General features: G+C 57.2%; 2 protein-coding genes across 4 annotated transcripts in view; both read left to right on the top strand.

The window, feature by feature from the left end:
* Positions 1-2,846: 2,846 nt before the first annotated feature.
* Positions 2,847-16,246, top strand: PRX (periaxin; the record flags this gene model as incomplete). Of its 3 annotated transcripts, XM_082608300.1 has the most annotated exons (7): positions 2,847-2,876; positions 6,538-6,581; positions 6,665-6,763; positions 6,909-7,034; positions 9,136-9,292; positions 11,578-11,774; positions 12,396-16,246. In XM_082608300.1, the coding sequence occupies 4 exons, from the start codon at positions 7,008-7,010 to the stop codon at positions 16,047-16,049; spliced, it is 4,035 nt and encodes a 1,344-aa protein (XP_082464426.1). In that variant the 3' UTR covers positions 16,050-16,246. The 3 variants fall into 3 exon arrangements, with proteins under 3 accessions (XP_082464426.1, XP_082464425.1, XP_082464427.1); XM_082608299.1 differs by lacking the exon at positions 2,847-2,876 and having other exon boundaries at positions 6,516-6,581; XM_082608301.1 differs by lacking the exons at positions 2,847-2,876; positions 6,538-6,581; positions 6,665-6,763; positions 6,909-7,034; positions 11,578-11,774 and having other exon boundaries at positions 9,205-9,292.
* A 2,700-nt stretch (positions 16,247-18,946) lies between these two features.
* Positions 18,947-21,604, top strand: part of HIPK4 (homeodomain interacting protein kinase 4) — a gene marked incomplete at its 5' end in the record, with an annotated part of 6,965 nt that continues 4,307 nt past the window's right edge. The window contains one exon of the mRNA XM_082607437.1: positions 18,947-19,411. Within this exon, the coding sequence (XP_082463563.1) occupies positions 18,947-19,411 (465 nt within the window). The remainder of the gene's footprint in view (positions 19,412-21,604) is intronic.

Here is a 21,604-nt window from a genome sequence, read left to right as displayed (position 1 = left end):
CATGAACTCCTATGTATCCTTCAGGTGCCAGCTCAAATGTTACCTCCTCCAAGAAGCCCTCCATGCCATTCCTGATGGTATCAGAGTGCCAGACCCCTCTTACAGACCTGGATCCTTTTCTCAGAGCACTTAGCTCCGAGTGTGTAATTATACACTCATTTCGTTAGTCACTTCTTTAGTGTCTGCCCCCCTTGGACTGAGTCCTGTGAGGGCACAGTCACAGTCACTGCTGTGTCTCCAGAACCGCCCAGCCCAGGGATGGATGGATACAGCGGAGGTGTCTGCAGATAGCTGGTGAATAAGTGTATAAATGAGAAGGAGATGCAAAGGAAGGGGCATGTGTGGCTCTAGAGACACAGCCATGAACAAGGACACAGTTCTCAGCTCCTGGAAATTTCCTATGCGCTGAGCTCCGTCTGGATTCAGATCCTTTGCACAGGCTGTTACGTCTGCCCATGAAACTGTTCCACTCCCTCTTCTCTCTCTCCCTCTTTTTTGTTTGTTTGTTTGTTTTGTTTTGTTTTTTTGGCCAAGCTGTGTGGCTTGCAGGATCCTAGTTCCCTGACCAGGGATCGAACCCATGCCTCCTGCAGTGGAAGCAGAGTCCTAACCACTGGACCGCCAGGGAATTTCTACACTCCCTCTTCTCTTGCCTAGATCCTATGGGTCATTCAAGTCTCAGCTCACATGTCCCCTCCTACAGGAAGCCTTCCCTGATCTCCCTTCCTAGGGTGAAGCAGGTACCTTTCCTGGGCTACCCCAGCAAGGCTCTGACCTCTCTGCCTGCAATTCCCCCATCCCAACCCTGGCCACTCTGGGTCTGTCTCCCTGTTGGACTGTGAACTCTGTGAAAGCAGGCCCAGGCTATCTTGGTCACACTGTGTCGCCAGCACCATCCAGCATGGGGCTGGGCACAAGACCAGGTGCTCATTGACCGTTTGCTGACATTGAATGAAGGACTGCTCCCTCTCTCCCCCTGGTGCTTTGCCTGTGTTCCTCCTCCCTCCTTCTGGAAAACTCTTCCCTAGCCTTTTACCTGGCTCCCTCCTCAACCCTCCAGTTTGACTCCAGGAATCCTGTCCTGAGCCTGCCCCCCGTGGTGAATTTAGGTCTGTTAGTGTCCCCAGTGCCCAGCAAAGGGCCTGTCACCAAGGGCTTGTGAATGTTTGTTGAATGAATAAATGAACAGATGAATGTTTGAATGAATCAATGAATGAGAGAGAGAGAGAGGGCACCTGCAATGGAGGAAGGGTCTCCTCAGGCCCATCAGCAGCCCTGACCACACTGTTCCTTCCACCCTTCCCGGGAGGAGGGCTCTGGCTGGGTTCTGCCACACCCCAACCCTTGGTGGCTGCCAGGCCTGGAAGGCATTTCCCAGAGGTCAGCACATTCCTGCCTTCCCTGGTGGCTGAGAGTGGGCAGGGGGCATTTCGGAGAGAGGGGAGGAGGGCCCTAGCATTCTGGGTTCCTGCCAACCAGTTCCTAGTCCCCCATGCCCTCGTGCCCTCGGGAGTAGGCCCCAACTGCTCAGTGTGGGGAGGGGGATGAATTCGCAGAGGGGCCAGATGAGCTGACGTGAAGGGTGAGGGTGCCGATGGAGCTGAGGGCCTGGTGGCTGTGCCTGGCTGGACAATGGGGCCGAAGCTGCTGACATGCATTTTGGGGGTAATCCCCAGCCTCTTCCCAGCCCCAGCCCCAGGCCCGGGCTCAGAGAGCCAGGAGCATCCGAGGCAGCGGCCGGGTGGGTGTGAGGGGCATGTGGGGGTACTTGTGCTCCCTGTGCCGCCCCCCGGGGTCTGGTGAGTCAGGGCAGGCTGGGGGCCGGGGGTCAGGGGATCAGGGTGAGGTCTAGTGGCCTTGGTTTGGGAGTTGGGCAGGTCTGGGTTCAAATCCTGGTGCTACCTATTACCCGCTGTGGGTGACCTTGGTGTCATTCCCCTCTCTGAGCCTCCTTGTCTGTTTTATGAAGGGGACAGATGTGTGTTGCAGGGTCTTTGGGCTCCAGCAGAACCGAGGTTGGACCCCAGCTCCACCACCCCCTGCTGTGTAGCTAAAAATTGGGCAAAATCTATCTTGCGCCCTTGATTCCAGGAGCCGAGCTTTGGGTGCCCAGCACAGTATTTAGTACAGGATAGGTGCCCCCTGAAATGGCAACTCCATTAAACAGAGAAGTGGGGCTCCCCTGGCCCCAGGCTCACTCAGACCAAAAGTCCCCTGACAAGTCTAGCTGGTCCCCTAATTTGTGTGAAGAATACAAAATACGTATAAGTAACATTCACTCCGGGCCAGGCACTTATTAAAGTTTTTAGTCTCTCTTAAGTCATTTTATCTTCACAAGAAACCCATAAGGTGGGCACTTTTACTATCCCTGTTTTAGAGATGAAGAAACGGAGGCCCAGAAAGATGCTGCGACTTGCCGAAGTTAACACAGCCAGGACATGGCTGAGCTGGGATTTGAACCCAAATTGACCAGGAGAGGGAGTAGAAGTTTAATCTAGGGGTCCCAGGAACCAACGGGGTCATGCCTGGGTGTGGAAGCCAGGGGATAGTGCTGGTGAGGGGCTGAATCTCCAAGTGGCACCAGCAACGTGCAAATCCCAAGAGCAGGGCTCATGGTGGAGGTCTCAACCCAGGCAAGGGAACAGCACTGGGCTGTCCTGGCTTCTCTTCTGTGGTTCCCACCCCCTTGCGGGTGGACATAGCTGGGAGATGGGGATGTTTGTTTCCCTACCACCCACCCCCTGGTGATGTCATACCTCGGCAGCCAATGGCTGGGGTCTCCCCCTCCTCCCCCTCCCCATTCCTTTTCCCCCCCAGCTTGGGGCTGGGGCTGAGCAGACGGACCAGGAGCTCTCAAGGTGTCTGGAGGCCCAGTGGTAAGAGACCGGCCTGCCAATTCCCTTCCTGGCCAGGCTGAGAAGCCCTGGGAATGAGACCCAGGATCTTGGGAGGTGCTGGGAGGGTGTCTGGGGCCCAGGAGGCTGCGTGGTATAGGAGTTAAAGGTACAGACCTTGGAACCAGACCCTGGGTTCAAATCCCAATGTTCTCTTATTTCTAGCTGTGTCGTCTTGGGCAAGTTATTTCATTCTTTGTGCCTCTGCTTTCCCATCTCTAAAATGGGCTGAGGGAGGCTACCTCCCAGGGCTGACATGAGTGTAGATGAGTTGCTGCTTATAAAGAGCTGGGGCAGGATGCTGAGGGTGGGACAGGATTTTTTGTTCCTGGAATAGAGTGCTGGGGAGGCAAGGCTGATCTTGTTGGTTGGAGGCTGGTGCCCGAGCTGCATTTTGTCCCTCACCCGAAGCTCCTCTTTGGTAGGGGAGAAAGTGGGGCCACTGTGAGCAAAGGCTGGATATGAGACACTTTGAGATGCACAGACGCACTTGCTGTCAGAGACTAGTTTATGTTCCTTGAGCACTTACTACATTCTCTGAATATTCTAAGCACCTGCTGTTGCCTCACAATTCCTCAAAGCCAGTCTTATCGGCTCCATTGTACAGATGAAGAAGCTGAGGCCCTGAGAGGTGAAATACCTTGCCCAAGTATTCAAACCTGAAGAGTGCTGGAGCAGGCCCTAACGGAGGCAGCTGGAAGCCACCGCCAGAATGCCTCTCCCCCCCACATCACTAGATGGCCTCAGACAACGCCTAGGGGCCCGGATGAGTCAGATCTACCCCCCACTCCCATTGCAAGGGCACCAGATCCCTCTGGTGGTTGGGGTGGCTGAGGCTCTGAGAGGGGAGAATTCCTAAACGAGGCTGGCGCCAGCCATGGTGGGGGGAGGAGGGTACAGTGAGGCAAATCTGGGGGATTCCTCAGCAGGCCCAGCTCGGCTGAGGGGCCCAGGGTACAAATGACAACCCCTCACCCCAGCCACCCTGAAGGGCATGAGTGATATCTTAAATGGGCATCTAAGTTGTGATTTCCCCAGGGAGGTGTTTTCAGGAGTTAATGAGCCCAGGCAGGGAAGGATCTTTGCACATAGTAAGTGCTCAAGAAATGGGGACTCTAAGAATTCTGGAAGCTCAGGAATGTACTAGGGCAGCGTCACAGGAATCGCTCAAGAAGTGGGCTGTTGGCCTCTGGAGGGTCCTGCCTGGCCTTGATTCTCCAGGGAATCTCCATTAGATCTTCCCCTAACACAAGTCAGCCCCCCCAACCCCACCTCCCTACCCCTCCTTCCCCTGCCTAGTGGGACAGGCAGATCTGGGAACAGAGAGTACCCGGGGTTGGGCCCTTCCAAAGCTGCTTCCTTCCGAAGCTGCTCCCACCCCATCCCACCCCAGGAGCTGGGTACGTGGCTCAGGAAGGGCACAGCTGGGCTAAATATAACCTGGGCTGGGCAGCTGTCCCGGGCAGGGATGAAGAAGCCCTCACCCTGGCTGAGCTTCCTGTGCCAGCCTCTGGGTGTGACCTTCTCTGGCCTGTCCTGGAGCAGGGAGCTTGCGGCCTAGGGGATCCTCCCCTCCATCTCCACCACCTCCTACAAGTAGCAGGCTTCTCTCACCCCCGGCTCAGGATACTACATTATATCAGGGAGTCAGAGTTAGCATTTCAGACCTGGGTCCAAGTCCCAACTCCCTCACCGTGACACCCTGGCTCTTTTTTTTTTTTTGGCCAGGCCACGTGGCATGTGGGATCTTAGTTCCCTGACGAGGGATCGAACCCGGGGCCCCTGCAGTGGAAGCACGGAATCCTAACCACTGGACCGCCAGGGAATTCCCTGTGATATCCCGTTTCTTAACCCTAATTTACTCATCAGTAAAATGGGGTACCATGAGGCCATGTCTATAAAGTGTCTGCCTGGCTCAGGGTTGGCACCAACGAGGTCCCTCTAAAAATGCGTGTTCCTGGCACCCTTGATCCCCTCTGCCCAGCCCAACTCCTGCCTCAGCTGTTTTGCTGCTTGGGCCTCCTCCAGTGCTCAGAGCCACCAACACAAGTGAAGGTACAGAGTTGGGGTCAAGGGCACAGGTCCTAGCTGTGTGACCCCAGACAGGTCACTTGCCCTCTCTGAGCCTCAGTTTTCAACCCTAAAATAGCCATCACATCCAGAGTGATTTCGAGGCCTAAGGGTGCCAGCATAAGGCCCAGTTCAGAGGAAATAATCCAGATGTGGGAGCCAAGCACTACTTGGAGGGGCTGGGGGCTCACAGGGGAGACCAGGACCCCTAGGAGAGCCAGAGAGGAGCCTTCTGACACTGTGGGGTGGGGGGCAACCAGTGAAGTGGGTACAGCTGGAGCATTGAGGGGGTCCCAGTGTCCTCTATCCTGGCCAGTGGTGGGCTATGAAGGGCCATTGTGCAGTTGGGGGTGGGTGGGCAGGGGTGGAATGTGACTGGGCACAGCAGATGGGCCATTGTTTGAGGGAATGTGCCGCGTGAGGCCTGACCTTTCCCTGTGGAGTGGGGGTTGGCGGGTTGGCATGCCAGCTGGGGACTGGGAGGACAAGGCCAGAGTCGGGGGCTCGGAGGAGGGAGACAGGATCCATCCCCTTTTCCCCAGAAGGGCCTGTCGGGGAGGCTGCACGAAAATCCTGGCTCTACCTCCTTCCCGCTGTGCTGTGACCTTGAGCAAGGTCCCTGGCCTCTCTCAGGGCTTAGGGTTTTCTCTCTTTTTTTTTTTTTTAATTATTTTTTATTGGAGTATAGTTGATTTACAGTGTTGTGGGGTTAGGGTTTTCTGCGGTGAGGTGGAAAGTGAAGGTCTTAGCAGAGGACTGGCAAAGAGTAACCACGCAATGCCCGTTAGTTATTATCAGACAAGTTCAAGTCCTGGCTGGGTCACTTGTGACCCAGGAAAGTGACTTTCCTTCTCCCAGCCTCAGGTGTTTTCTTTGTAACAAGCTCAGTAATTGTATTGACCTCACAGGGGTGTTCTGAAATCCACATGCAATGACCCCCATGGGATATTCGACACAAGATCAAGACCACAGGAAGCTCTTAGTGATAATCATACCAAGTGCTTATGAAGTGCCCACCATGTGCCTGGCACTGTATATTTACAAACACATTTGACCCTCCTAACAGCCCTGGGAGGTAGGTGCCCTCATTCTCCCCATTTTATAGATGAGGAGACTGAGGCACAGAGAGGTGAGGTGATTTGCCTACAGGGAGTACATGGCAGTGGATATAATGATTTTACAGTGAATTTGGCCCCCTCAGTCAGCTGAGGTGGTTGGCGTAGGGGCTCTGCTGTCAGAAAGGCCTAGGAGTCAGTTCTGGCTATACTGCCGTGTCACCTTGGATAAAGGTCTTCTGAGCCTTAGTGCCCCCACCTGCCCACCTGCACTATGGGGATAGAGTACCCCCCTTTTTTTTTTTTTTTTTTTTGGCCACACTGTGCAGGATGCAGGATCTTAGTTCCCTGACCAGTGATCAAACCTGTGCCCCCTGCAGTGGAAGCGTGGAGTCCTAACCACTAGACTGCCAGGGAATTCCTGGGGATAGAGTACTGACAGAGTGTGGGAAGGGTCAGACACTCAGGAAGCAATCAGTGGGGTTAGCTGATAGTAATGCTCACGTTATTCTTCTTAGAGCCCCGGACCCAGGAGGCCCAAGGAGCTGGAGGTGACCCTGAGGTGAGCACTGGCTGGTGCCACATGCCCCTCCCTGCCCCTCCCTGGCCTGTCTGGAGCCTCATGACCTGGTCTCTCCCTGGCAGGCAGCGAGACCCCAGAGGAAGGGCGCGAGCCCCGCAGACGACTGTGCACCACCCCAGGCTGGGCTCCTGTTAGGAGGGGGTGCTTGTTCCCAGGCAGCGGTAAGAGGACAGCTGGGATGGGGGGCCCTTCTCCCCTTCCCATACCTACCTTGACCTCTCCCTTTAAGCCCAGCCTTCTCCTCTCATCCTCTCCTGGCCTCAAGCCTCCATTCCTGGCCTCAAGCCTCCATCCCTGCCCCTGCAGGCTCAGAGGCAGCTGCTCCATGCAGAACTGAAACTGGTCCTGCAGCAGAAGGGAGAGAGGAAGCAGGAGCCTGGGGCCCAGGTGACTCCCAGCAGCGCCATGGAGGCCAGGAGCCAGAGTGCTGAGGTGAGTGCCCAACACATCCTGCAAGGGGGGCTTGTGGGGCCTTGGTGGGAGGCACGGACTAGGGTAGCAAGGCAACACTTCCTGGCTTCTCTGTGCCTCAGTCTCCCCATCTGTGAAATGGAGATAGCTGCAGGGCCTATTTTATGGGTCACTGTGAAGGAAAAAAAAAATTAACATTTGTAATGTGCTTAACACAGTACCTGGCACAGACTAAGATTCAAAGAAGCTAATTCATTGAGCATAATGGAATTATATTAACAATAATAAGTTTTAAAAAATAGAGTAGAAACCCTTCATCAGAAGAGGCAGGATGGTGTAGGGGTTAAAGACATGGGCTTTGGACCCATGGGCTTACATCCCAACCCTATCACTTCAGCTGTACAGCCCTGAACAGATGACCTGAACTTTCTAACCCTCAGTTTCCCCATCGGTGAAATGGAGCAATGGTCCCCACCTCTGAGGGTGCTGAGGACTCACACTTGTGTCATTTGCCCAGGGCCTGGTACCTAGGAAGCCTCCTCGAATGTTAACGGCTTTCACTGTTATGGAGATGGAGGACTAGCGCTGACTGCATCCCATTGGATGCCAGGCACAGAGTAGGTCTCCTTTTACAGGAGTCAAGCTGAGGCCGAGGGGTGGCAGGCAGGGAGTAAAGTGCACGGAGGCCACTGCCTACAGGACGGCTTACGGGCTCTGAGGTCACAGACCTGAGGTTGAGGCCCCACCGCTTAACTTGCTGTGTGGCATTAGGCAGTCACTTCACTTCTCTGGACCTTTGTGTCCTACTCTGTGACTGCCCAAGCTGTGGGGAGGATGAAAGGAGATGCCACACATAAAATGCTTAGCCCAGGGCCTAAGGGTGGTGGTGATGGTCATGCTTTTCCCTGCTGCCTCTACCACAACTCTTCCTACCCCTTCTCACCATGCCCCGCCCAGCTCTCCAGTCCCGGGGCCACTGCTGTGGGGCATCTGGCCAGACCTGCTTTCCCCTCTCCAAGCCCTGGGCTCAACCCCAGTCTGTACCAGCCTCAATGCACTACCCACTACAGCAACCCCTCACATCTCTGTTGCTTCAGGTCTCAGCTCACAGTCAGAGACTCCTTCCAGTACACCCATGTTACCCAACTTTACAGTAGGGAAATGGGTCCAGAGAGGGCAAAGTCCCCCCCCCCCCCGCCACCAAGACACACAGCAGATTGGGTTCCTGGATGGTTGTGGAACTGAGGCCTTTCACTGTTTCTTCTGGGAAGCCCGGGTGCGGATCCCACAGTGCACTGCTGGGCCAGGGCCAGGTCAGCACCATTTACAGTAAATGCCAGGAATACCACATCTGCCAGCCCACCACTCATTACCCACGCACGCTTCTTCACTGGATTCCCTCTCCAATGGGCGTTATGCAGGGCTTGGGGTCATAGAGTCCACAATAGGGCACAGTCACACACATCAAGCCTTCAAGGAGGCCAGTCCCACCTGCACCCCTCCATACCGCACCACTAAGGGTCGGCCCTTTCTTCGGGACCCCATCCTCCATCCCACCCCTGTTCTGCTGTTATTAAAGCCCCTCCCCATAATTCAAGCCCGTCCACAGACTATGGGTCCCCTCCGCACCTCCACGGTTACACTCTAGCCTCATCCATCTCCTATCTTTCGCCGCTCCTCTCAGGAAACCGTCCTCTATCCGCAAATGCTCCAACCCTAGCTCCGCCCCGAACTGGCCACGCCCCTGGGGGAGGCACAGCCCCGCCCTCATATCAGGCCCGCCTCTCAGTCACAACTCAGGTTCTCTCTGGCCTCCCCACCCCGCCCCTACTCTACAACACCATCCCGCGCCCCGCCTCTCCCGACAGCTGTCTGGGGCTCCACCAGGCCTGTGAGCCTCGAGAGCCGTTGAACCCTTTCGCGGGGTCTCACTGAGCGAGCGGCCCTCGGGCTCACTTAAAGGGGAGATGCTGGAGAGGGTGGGCCCGCGCAACCTGCCTGAGCCCCGCCGAGGCGCCTGTGCCCTGAGGACCCGGTTAAGAGCCGCTTTTAAGCTCAATGGCGGGCTCTGGGCGAAGTCCCGCCCTAGCGCCCCATGGCGACCCCTCGCCGCCCTCCGCAGGAGCTGAGGCGGGCGGAGTTGGTGGAGATCATCGTGGAGACGGAGGCGCAGACCGGGGTCAGCGGCATCAACGTAGCCGGCGGCGGCAAGGAGGGAATCTTCGTCCGCGAGCTGCGTGAGGACTCACCTGCGGCTAGGAGCCTCAGCCTGCAGGAAGGTGAGCGGGGCGGGGGCATGGGGCGGGGCTTTCCTGCGGGGGCGGGGTTGGGAAGCTGCCCTGGGTACTGGGACCAGGAGGCGGGGTTAAGGGCTAGGGGCGGGGCTTTGTGTTACCTATCGGCTTTGCGGTTGATCCGAGCAGGAGCTCTGGAGGTTCATTGTCTCGGTTCGACTCCCAGATGTGCAGTTTACTATCTTGTGATCTTTCTGTGCCTCGGTTTTTTCACCTCTAAAATGGGACTAATTCTAGTACTTATCTCATAGGGTTATTATGTGGATTAAATGTTTGAAAACACAGCACGTAGCTAAGTGGCACATGGTAAGCACTAAGTAAGTGCTAGTTATTGTTTTGTTGTTGAGGCTGAAGAAAAGAGGCGGAGTTAACAACTTGGAGGGGGTGGGGAGGGGAGCTTAGTAAGGGATATTTTAGGTAACATGGCTGAGGCTGATGTGATTTATTCATGCAACAACTATTTACTAAGTGCCTTCTATTTCCAGATTTATTCTGGGTGCTTGGGCTACTGCAGTGAACAAAACAGATAACACTCTCTGCACTTATGGAGCTTACGTTCTAGTGAGGAGAGACATATTTAAGCAAAATATGTAAAATACACAGTAAATTAGAAGGCGATATATGCTTACGGATTCCAGGACGGAAGCTGCATTTTAAAATATTTATTTATTTATTTATTTATTTATTTATGGCTGCGTTGGGTCTTCATTGCTGCTCCCGAGCTTTCTCTAGTTGTGGCGATTGGGGGCTGCTCTTTGTAGTGGTGGGTGGGCTTCTCATTGCAGTGGCTTCTCTTGTTGTGGCGCACAGGCTCTAGGCGCGTGGGCTTCAGTAGTTGTGGCGCGTGGGCTCAGTAGTTGTGGCACACGGGCTTAGTTGCTCTGCGGCATGTGGGATCTTCCCGGACCAGGGCTCGAACCCGTGTCCCCTGCATTGGCAGGCGGATTCTTAACCACTGTGCCACCGGGGAAGTCCCGGAAGCTGCATTTTTAAATAGGGTGAGCCAGGAAGAGCAGAAAGGCCTGAAGAAGGTAAGGGAATGAGCTATGTGGCCATCTGGAGGAGCATTCCAGGCAGAGAGAACAGCCAGTGCAAATGCCCCAAGATGGGAGCGTGCCTGGCTTGTTGGAGGAACAGCAAGGAAGCCAGGATGGATGGAGTTAGTGAAGAGTAGAGTAAGAGATGAGGCCAGAGAGGTAAGAGAAAGGGTCGTTTTTAGAGAGCCTTATAGGCCATGGGGAAGACTTTGACTTTTAATCTGGAAGGTTTGTGAGTGAAGAAAGAACATGAATTGACTGTGTTGAAATGCTGTGTTAGCGGTAGACTGGGGGTGGTGGGGGGCAGGATGGGGAGCAGGAAAAGAGGCTACTGTGATCTTCCAGGTAAGAGATTGGTGATGCTTGGGGCCAAAAGAGTGTTACTGGAGATGAAGAGAAGGGTTTGGATTCTGGATATCATTTGGGTCTCAAGCAGGGGTTCAAGCAGATGAAGTCTGGGACTTGACCATTGGACTTAACTACACAGAGGTCACTGCATAGCATCTTGAGAGGAGCAGTCCAAGGCTCTGGGAAGCGGGTGTCAAAAGTGTAATCAGAGAGGTAGAAATAATGCAGCTAGACAGCTCAATGAATTTTGCCATCAAGGTGAACAGATAAATGGGGCAGGAGCTCCAGAAGGAGTGAGGTCAAGACAAACTTTCTTATGAGAGAAAGAATGGTATGTTGTATGCTGATGGGAATAATGTAGACGAGAAGGACAAATTGATAATGTGGGGAGAGAGGGGAGAATTGCTGGAGTGTGTCCCTGAAAAGGTGGTGGAGGGATTGACCAGAGCCAGGAGTGGGGATGGTTTATCCCTACCTAGAACAGGTGGAGAGTGGAGAAAATCGCCACAGGATCAGAGGGTTGAATAATGGGGCGGGAGCTTCTGGAAGTTCTCTTCTGATTCTGTTCTCTCAGTAAAAGAAGCAAAGTTAGTGTCTGAAGTGTGAGGATGGGGGAGGGGAGTAGGAAGGGGAGGGGTGTGACCTGAATGGGCTTGGATTTGCTCAGTGAGGGAGACGGGGCTAAGGCCGAGGCCGTGGCTTTGTCCTTAAGCGTCAGAACCTCAAACTAGGAGGAACTTTGCGTCTCAATCCTGCGCTCGGGTATAGGCGGGGCCAAAAATTTGGGAGGCGCCTCGCTGCACAGGCTCCAGAGAAGTGGGCGGAACCAGGCCTGGGCGGAGCCGAGAGATGCCCACGCCCCGCCCACCTCCACCTGGCCTGCAGGGGACCAGCTGCTGAGCGCCCGAGTGTTCTTCGAGAACTTCAAGTACGAGGACGCACTACGCCTGCTGCAATGCGCCGAGCCTTACAAGGTCTCCTTCTGCCTGAAGCGCACTGTGCCCACCGGGGACCTGGCGCTGCGGTCTGGGACCGTGGCTGGCTACGAGATCAAGGGCCCGCGGGCCAAGGTGGCCAAGCTGGTACGCGTGCTTAGCCCGGTTACGGCCCTGGACTGCCCCAGCAATCCTGTCTCTGCGCCATGAGCCCCACTGCCCCACACTGGTGGGCCAGCCTTGCCCTCTGTCTCGTCACTAACCCAGCGCTAATCCCATCCACTGCCTCCTGTTCTCTGCCCCTAAACTCCTCCCTGGGGAGGGGAACCCACCCATCCCAAACCAGGACCCTCACCCACCTCGTCAGGGGTCCTGAACCAGGGCGCTCTGAACCAGAGAGGCCAGGTTCAAGCCTGAGGGCAGCTCATTTACTGCTGAGTGACCCTTGACAAGTTTCTTTCCCTCCTTGGGCCTCAGTTTCCCCATCTCTAGAGTGAGGGTTTGGGGGAAAATCCTGGAGGAGGAGCCAGAAGTCCTGGGTCACAGTTTCTACACTCCTGTTGATTCACTGTAAGATTCTAAATAAAGTCTTTGCCTTCCGGGGCAGTAAGGGTGAAATGACAGGCAGGAAGTGGGGATGGTGTTTTGGGGACAAGATGCTCAATCCAGCACATCCTCAGCCTGGTAAAATAACCACATGGGGCTCCCCCTGTCCACCGCAGGCCTCCCACTGTCCCACCGCCTCCTGCCTCTCTCCTCTCTCCCCAGAACATCCAGAGTCTGTCCCCTGTGAAGAAGAAGAAGATGGTGGTGCCCGGGGCCCTGGGGGTCCCTGCAGACCTGGCCCCTGTTGACGTCGAATTCTCCTTTCCCAAGTTCTCCCGTCTGCGTCGAGGCCTCAAAGCCGAGGCTGTTAAAGGTCCTGTCCCAGCTGCCCCCACCCGCCGGCGCCTCCAGCTGCCTCGGCTACGTGTCCGAGAAGTGGCTGAAGAGGCCCAGGTAGCCCGACTGGCAGCTGCAGCTCCTCCCCCCAGGAAGGCCAAAGCAGAGGCCGAGGTGGCTGCAGGAGCCCGATTCACAGCTCCCCAGGTGGAGCTGGTTGGGCCTCGGCTGCCGGGTGCTGAGGTGGGTGTCCCCCAGGTCGCAGCCCCCAAGGGGGAGGTGGCCCCTGCAGCAGAGGTAGTCAGCGGCTTTGCCCTCCACTTGCCAACCCTTGGGCTGGGAGCCCCAGCTGCACCTGCTGTGGAGCCTGCAGCTGGAGGGATCCAGGTCCCCCAAGTGGAGCTGCCCACCTTGCCCTCGCTACCCACTCTGCCCACACTTCCCTGCCTGGAGACCCAGGAAGGGGCTGTGGCAGTGACGGTGCCCACCCTGGACGTGGCAGCGCCTACGGTGGAGGTGGACCTGGCCTTGCCTGGTGCAGAGGTGGAAGCCCGAGTAGAGGCGCCTGAGGTGGCCCTGAAGATGCCCCGCCTCAGTTTCCCCCGCTTTGGGGCTCGAGCAAAGGAAGTTGCTGAGGCTAAGGTGGCCAAGGGCAGCCCTGAGGCCAGGGTGAAGGGGCCCAAACTTCGAATGCCCACCTTTGGGCTTTCTCTCCTGGAGCCCCGGCCCGCTGCCCCTGAAGCCATTGAGAGCAAGCTGAAGCTGCCCACCATCAAGATGCCCTCCTTTGGCATCGGGGTCTCGCCGCCTGAGGTCAAGGTGCCCAAGGGGCCTGAGGTGAAGCTCCCCAAGGCCCCAGACGTCAAGCTCCCCAAAATGCCCGAGGCAGCCCTTCCAGATGTGCGACTCCCAGAGGTGGAGCTCCCCAAAGTGTCAGAGATGAAACTCCCAAAAGTGCCGGAGATGGCCGTGCCAGAGGTGAGGCTTCCAGAGGTGCAGCTGCCAAAAGTTCCAGAGCTGAAGCTGCCAAAGGTGCCTGAGATGGCCGTGCCAGAAGTGCAGCTCCCAGAAGTGCAGCTCCCGAAAGTTCCAGAGCTGAAGCTGCCAAAGGTACCCGAGACGAAATGCCCCGAGATGAAGCTCCCGAAGGTGCCCGAGATGGCTGTACCGGAGGTGCGACTCCCAGAGGTACAGCTGCCAAAAGTCTCGGAGATAAAACTCCCCAAGTTGCCCGAGATGGCCATGCCGGACGTGCACCTCCCGGAAGTGCAGCTGCCAAAAGTCTCAGAGATGAAAGTCCCCGACGTGAAACTCCCCGAGATGAAGCTCCCGAAGGTGCCCGAGATGGCTGTGCCAGAGGTGCGACTCCCAGAGGTACAGCTGCCAAAAATCTCGGAGATAAAACTCCCCAAGTTGCCTGAGATAGTCGTGCCAGACGTGCACCTCCCGGAAGTGCAGCTGCCAAAGGTGTCGGAGATGCGGCTGCCAGAAGTGCAGGCGCCAAGGGTCCCAGATGTGCATCTGCCGAAGGCACCTGAGGTGAAGCTGCCCAAGGCTCCAGAGGTACAGCTAAAAGCTGCCAGGGCAGAGGAAGCAGAGGGGGTGGAATCTGGCTTCAAGATGTCCAAGATGACTATGCCTAAGCTAGGGAGGGCAGAGTCCCCATCTCGAGGCAAGCCAGATGAGGCTAGTGCTGAGGTCTTGGGGAAGCTGGTGACACTTCCCTGTCTGAAGCCAGAGATGGGCAGCGAGGCTCGTGTGGGTGTCCCCCCTCTCACGCTGCCCTCAGTGGAACTAGACCTGCCCGGGGCCTTCGGCCTGGAGGGGCAGGTCCCAGCAGCCGACATGGGCAAGGTGGAGCAGTCAGAAGCCCCTGGGGTGGAAGCAGGGGTCGGGAAAATGGCCTTCTGGTTGCCCTCCGTTGAGATCGTCACGCCACAGCTGCCCACAGTGGAGGTTGAGGAAGGGCAAGTAGAGCTGACGGAGGTGAAAGTCAAGCCTTCCTCCAAGTTCTCCCTGCCCAAGTTTGGACTCTCGGGGCCAAAGGTGACCAAGGCAGAGGCTGAGGGGGCTGGACGAGCCACCAAGCTGAAGGTGTCCAAGTTTGCCATCTCACTCCCCAAGGCTCGGGTGGGCACCGAGGCGGAGGCCAGAGGGACGGGGGAGGCAGGCCTGCTGCCCGCCCTCGATCTGTCTGTCCCACAGCTCAGCCTGGATTCCCATCTGCCCACAGGCAAGGTGGAGGTGGCAGGGACTGATGCCAAGCTCAAGGGGCCCAGGTTCGGCCTGCCCAGGTTTGGGGTCAGAGGCCGGGACAGCGAGGCAGGAGAACTAGTGCCAGGGGCGGCTGAGTTGGAGGGCAAGAGCAGGGGTTGGGATGCGAGGGTGAAGATGCCCAAGCTGAAGATGCCCTCCTTTGGGCTGGCTCGAGGGAAGGAAGCAGAAATCCAGGGGGGGCGAGTCAGCCCCGGGGAAAAGCCAGAGTCCACGGCTGTGCAGCTTAAGATCCCTGAGGTGGAATTGGTTACTCTGGGGGCCCAGGAGGAAGGGCAAATGTCCGCAACCAGGCAGGTGGGCACTGAGGGCCAGGATGGGGGGCCGAGGGTGCCGCTATGCATCTCCCTGCCCCAGGTGGAGCTGCCCAGCTTTGGGGAGGCTGACCTGGGTGCCACCCCCGGGCAGCAGGCCAAGAATGCACCTCCTCCAGCAGAGGGCACACCAGGCTATAGGATCCAGGTGCCTCAGGTGACCTTGTCTCTACCTGGAGCCCAGGTGGTGGGTGGTGAGCTGCTCGTGGGTGAGGGTGTCTTCAAGATGCCCGCTGTGACAGTGCCCCAGCTTGAGCTGGACGTGGGGCTGAGCCGAGAGGTGCAGGTGGGTGAGGCAGCCACAGGTGAGGGTGGGCTGAGGCTGAAGATGCCCACACTGGGGGCTAGAGATGCGGCCGGGGGTGAGAGGCCTAGGGACCAGCCCCCAGGGGCCGAGCGCACCTTCCACCTCTCGCTGCCTGACGTGGAGCTCTCCCCGCCCGCTGTGGGCAGCCATGCTGAATACCAGGTGTCCGAGGGCGAGGGGGATGCCGGACACAAGCTCAAGATGCGGCTGCCCCGGTTCGGCCTGGCACGGGCCAAGGAGGGGGTTGAGGAGGCCGAGAAGGCCAAGAACCCAAAACTCAGGCTGCCCCGCGTGGGCTTCAGCCAGAGCGAGGCGGCCGGTGGGGAAGGCTCCCCAAGCCCCGAGGATGAGGAAGAGGAGGGCTGCGGGGAAGGGGCCTCCGGGCGCCGAGGCCGCGTCCGAGTCCGCTTGCCCCGTGTGGGCCTGACTACCCCTTCCAAGGCCTCTCGGGGGCAGGAGGGCGAGGCGGCCCCCAAGTCACCTGGAGGGGAGAAGTCACCCAAGTTCCGCTTCCCCCGGGTGTCCCTAAGCCCCAAGGCCCAGGAGGAAGGTGGATTCCGGGTCCGGCTGCCCAATGTGGGGTTTTCGGAGACGGGGCCTCCAGGCCCCACGAGGATGGAGGGGGCTCAGGCTGCCGTCATCTGAAACCCTTCAGCAGAGGGAGACTCCCTTCCCGTCTTCCCATCCCCCTCCTCGTTTTGTGTGTGAGATAACTAGCACTAACCCTCAGAGGGCTGGGAGGCGGGCAACTGACCGGGTCAGGGCCGGGGAGTCTGTGCCTGGCTCTTTGGCAGGACTGCCCGTATCTTGCCAAGCCATGTGAATAAAATAATCCAGAGGTAGCTTTGTGTCAGGTCTCCTCTGTGTGTGTGTTTGTTGGGCGGCGGGGGGCGGGGGGGGGGCGGGTGCAGAGAAAGGAGTCCCTTGAGGATGGCCTGAAGGGATCCTTTGTGCAGTGAGACAGGCCATCCCTGGTCTGAGGAGACTCTGGGAGGCCTTGGGGTGGGCCTGGTGGGAGGAGGCTGTCCTAGCCCTTCAGAATTCCCAGGGGCCTCTGAGCTGGGGAAGTTCCCCAGCAGAACCCAGCTGCAGGACCCACTCCTGCCAGGACAACCCCAGGGCCTCCACCCCAGGCACCCGGCTGCCCTCTTAGGACTAAGTCCCAGGGTCGGGGCTGGGCCTCAGCCTCCAGGGACCTATCTCCACTGAGGATCCAAGTCCCTAAGCCCCCTCCAGGGTCCCCAGGCTCCCCCATTTCTCTCTGAGATGCCCTAGACAAGCTGTCTAGTCCCGAATCTCCCCCTGATGCCACTATAGCCACTCCTCCACTCCCTTCACATCTCCGCCCTCCCATTCTAGAGGAAGATGGGCTATCGATCAGTGCCCTTGTGTTGTCCCAAACTCCCAACTTACTCCAGTGCCTTCTTCCTTCAAGCCGACCCCGCCTTGGGTCACTCACTACCCACCACATGCTTCCTCTTCATGCGCACCAAACAAGGCAGGAGTTACCTACGTTCCTGGTGCGCACCCCTTGCCCAGGCCCCCAGCATTTGAGGTTTTCTTCCTGCCACAGCTGACCTGTCAGTGTCCTCAGTGGCCTGTCTGTGGCCACGCTCAGGGCCTCTTCTGTCTCCTGTGTCCTGACTTCTCAGGGCTCCTTCCTCCTTCCTGAGCGCTCTCTTCTCTCTCTCCCACACTCCTCCTCTCTCTCCTCCTGTCCCTTGGGCCCTCAGGGCTCCTCCCAGGCCCTCATCCATCCCCACACCCTCCCTGGGCCATGTCGCCCTCCCCTCAGCTTCCACTCCTCACCTCTGTGCTGATAATTCCCCAAACCTCTCCTGGGTCCACACGGGCCTCCAGTGCACGTCTGCATCTCTGCACACCCCCCTGACGTCTCCTGGATGCTAGGAGGTTGTGTCCAGTGGTTCAGAGCTTGGCTCGAGAGCCAGACTGCTCAGGGTCAAAGCCTGCCTCTGGCACCACCTGGGTGACCTTAGGCATTTTTAAAATTTCTTTTGGCCTCTATTTTCTCTTCCATAAAATAGAGGTATTGAGATGTATATTGCAAGGATCAGATAAGGCTTCTAAAGCACTGGGAACGGGGAATTCCCTGTGGTGGTCCACGGATTAGGACTCTGTGCTCTCACTGCTGGGGGCCCGGATTCAATCCTGGTCGGGGAACTAAGATCCCACAAGCCGCGTGGCCAAAATAAATAAATAAAAATTAAAAAAAAACCAAACCAGGCTTCCCTGGTGGCGCAGTGGTTGAGAGTCCACCTGCCGATGCAGGGGACACGGGTTCATGCCCCGGTCCGGGAAGATCCCACATGCCGCGGAGCGGCTGGGCCCGTGAGCCATGGCCGCTGAGCCTGCGCGTCCGGAGCCTGTGCTCCGCAATGGGAGAGGCCACAACAGTGAGAGGCCCGCGTACCGCAAAACAAAAACAAAAACAAAAACCCAACAACACTCAATACCCGTTTAAATGTTTTAATGTTAAATTTCCTAACGTCCTCTCCGCCAAACTGCTCCCGGTCCATGTTCCATCCCTCTCAAGGCCAGAGCCCTGCACGGCTCCCTCCTTTCCCCCAACGTGGCCTCCTGTGTGCCTCTTCCCCTGCCTCCCCAACCTCTCCCACCTGGGCCCTGCTGCAGGCTGGGGCCCTCCACTCTTGCCCCGTCCAATCCACTCTTCTTTACAAAGTAGCTTTCTGATACTCAGATCTGCCCCTGGGGAGTTCCCTGGTGGCCTAGTGGTTAGGATTCGGCACTGTCACTGCTGTGGTCCAGGATCGATCCCTGGTCGGGGAACTGAGATCCTGCAAGTTGAGCGGCGCAGCTAAAATTTAAATAAATAAATAAATAAAAATCTGAACCTGCCCTTCCTTGTTCAAAGTCCTTCTGTGGCTCCCCAGTGCCCTCAGGACAAAGTCCAGACTCCTTAGCCTGGCATTCAAGACCCTTTGCACCATGGCCCCCCTTTAGCCACGCCTCCCCAGGGCAGCCACAGGCAGGGGCAGCTGTTTTCTGAACACGGGCGCACACACAAATCCCCTAGCTCGGGAAGCCTGCCGTTCCTCACCTCTGTTTAGGGATGTCCCATTCCTCTATGCCCGAGGCCCACGATCAGACTCCCCTCTCTGTCGATCCTTCTCCTGTCCAGCCCCTCTAGGGTTCCGCCACTGGATGGGGGAGGGGGCATTACCTGCCACCCCGCCCCCCATTCCAGCCAGGGGCTCAGGTCTCCAACAACAGAACCAGAGCCACTCGGCAACGCTGGAACACATTCAGTGGGGCTTGGGGCCCCTCATTCCAAGCCAGGAAGGCTTTGAGGGAAGAGTGCTCCCCCTGGCAGACTTGCCCTGCGGCCCAGGTGTCTGGGGGTTGTCAGGGAGGTGGGGGTGAACCTCGCAGGGCGAGGCACGAGTGCGGTTCTCTTTCCTCCACTGGGGAGGCCTCGGGGCCAGCGTCGGGGTGGGAGGCCTCGGAAGCAGAGCCTGTGGGGCGGAGGTGGCGGCAGGGCAGTGTCTGGTGGCAGAGGCACCATGGCCACCATCCAGTCGGAGACTGACTGCTATGACATCATCGAGGTGCTGGGCAAGGGCACCTTCGGGGAGGTGGCCAAGGGCTGGCGGCAAAGCACAGGCGAGATGGTGGCCATCAAGATCCTGAAGAACGATGCTTACCGCAACCGTATCATCAAGAACGAGCTGAAGCTGCTGCGTTGCATGAGGGGCCTGGACCCAGAGGAGGCCCACGTCGTCCGTTTCCTCGAGTTCTTCCACGACGCCCTCAAGTTCTACCTGGTCTTTGAACTGCTGGAGCAAAACCTTTTCGAATTCCAGAAGGAGAACAACTTTGTGCCCCTCCCCGCCCGCCACATCCGCACGGTCACCCTGCAGGTGCTCAGAGCCCTGGTCCGGCTCAAGGAGCTAGCCATCATCCACGCCGACCTCAAGCCTGAGAACATCATGCTGGTGGACCAGACTCGCTGTCCCTTCAGGGTCAAGGTGAGCGTGGCCATCCAGCCCTGGACACTCTTCTGAGGCTGAGGTTCCCCTTGTCCCACTTCCCAACCCTGAGGTCTCTCCCTCCCTGGCCATGATGGCTCTCCCCACCTCCTGGCTCTGATATCCCCATCTCCCCATCCCAATTCTGACATCCTCTCCCGCTCAGCCCTGAGGTCCCCCCGTCCTCGTTCAATTCTTAGCTCAGCTCCTCTGGCCTAGTCCTGTCCCTGTGGGGCTGACATTCTAGTGGGGGAGATAGAGTCGCCAAGGTAAATGAGTAAAATATGGTAGGGCTTCCCTGGTGGCGCAGTGGTTGAGAGTCCGCCTGCCGATGCAGGGGACACGGGTTTGTGCCCCGGTCTGGGAAGATCCCACATGTCGCAGAGCGGCTGGGCCTGTGAGCCATGGCCGCTGAGCCTGTGCGTCCGGAGCCTGTGCTCCGCAACGGGAGAGGCCACAACAGTGAGAGGCCCGCGTACCGCAAAAAAGAAATGGTATATGAGTGAGAAGGAGACAAGATAAAGTAGGGAGGAGGAGGAGGTGGGGTGGTGATGAGTAAAACTTTAGACTCTGTGGTCAGGAAGGCCTCCCTGAGAAGGTCACATTTGAGAGAAGTCTTGAAGGAGGGAGGGAGCTGTGTCGACATCTGGGAGAAAGTATCAGTGCAAAGGCCCTGAGGTAGGAGTGGACCAAGTATACGTATTTGAGGAGCACTGAGGAAGCCAGTGTGGCTGAAACAGAGTGACTGAGGGGAAGAGGGAGGAAATAAGATCAAGAAGGTGATGGGGCCAGGTCGTACAGGGCCTTGTGGGCCACAGAGGAGACTTGGGCTTTATTCTGTGTAAGGTGGAGCCATAGGAGGATCCTGGGCAGAGGAGGGCTGTGATTGGGCGCAGGTGTTCACGGGCTCCCTCTGACTGCAGGGGCAGGAAAGACTGAGGGGACAGGAGCAGGAAGACAGTGAGGGGTGACTGCCCCAGTCCAGGTGGGAGATGGGGGTGGGTTTGGGGTAGATTTTTTTTTTCTTTTTTTGACCACAAGGCGAGGCTTGCGGGACCTTAGTTCCCTGACCAGGGATTGAACCTTGGCCCCGGCAGTGAAAGTGCTGAGTCCTAACCACTGGACCACCAGGGGATTCCCTCAGGGTAGATTTTAAAACAGGACTTGCTGGTAAATCTTATGTGAAGTGTGAGAGAGGAAGAGAGGGCTTGAGGGAGGCTGAAAGCCTGTTGGCCTGAGCGACTGGAAGGATGGCAGACAGCATCCTTCATCATGAGTTTGTTCATCAGCAAACATTTTCTGAATGCCTGCTCTGGGCCTGACCCTCTGCTGGGCACACAGCCACCTCCTCTGCGCTGTTACGGGTCCCTGGATTCCCCCATCCCGGCTCTGACCCCTCTGTCTGCTTATGGGTTTGTTACTGTCTGGTGATGGTTCTGAACTAGGAGCATCGTGAGGGCGGAGCCAGGGGCATTTTGGTCACCACCGTGTCCCCGGCATCTCCCAGCACAGCGCCTTCATGGAGTCAGTGCTCAATGAATGTCAGAGACACAGGGAGATACAGAGACAGGAAAAGGCAGATCATTCTGTCCCAACAGATGGAGGGATAGAGACCCAAGGAAGGAAGGTTTTCCACAAACATAGCAGGAGACAGACAGGACAGAGCCACAACACCTGGCCAGCGCTGGCACCCCTACCGCATTTGTGGAGTGAATGAATGAGTCCCACGAACGTTGACTGAATGATCAGGGTCAGTCAAGCTCTCTGGGATTCAGGCCTCAGCCATCTGTGTTCAGAGTCCAGATTAATAACCATTTCGTCATACTGCCTTCTGCAAATAGAAGGTGAGGGATAGCTGAATGAAAAGCAGAGAAACTCAGAGAGGGAAACTGAGGGAGGGACTAAGATAGAGTCACAGAGATTCAGAGTGAGAAATGGCAGATCGCCCCAGAGGCATCGGGAGAGAAAAGGGCTTTCGGTCATTCACAGTGTTAGTTCAACAGGTGTTCATCAAGCACCTGTATGAACCAGGGGCCCGTGTGGGGTGTTAACAGTGCTTGATGGTGAAGACGGAAGAGGACCTGGGTGTCAGGGAGGTGTCCTTCTAGTTGGTCGACCCAGAGATGGGGACAGAGAGAGACACTGAGAGTTGAGGGACACAGACAAGTGACGAGAGGCAAAGAAAGAAAAGAG

This window comes from Mesoplodon mirus (assembly GCF_964341445.2).
Source record: "Mesoplodon mirus genome assembly, chromosome: 19".
Taxonomy (NCBI): Eukaryota; Metazoa; Chordata; class Mammalia; order Artiodactyla; family Ziphiidae; genus Mesoplodon; species Mesoplodon mirus.
This window is presented reverse-complemented; position numbering and strand designations above follow the sequence as displayed.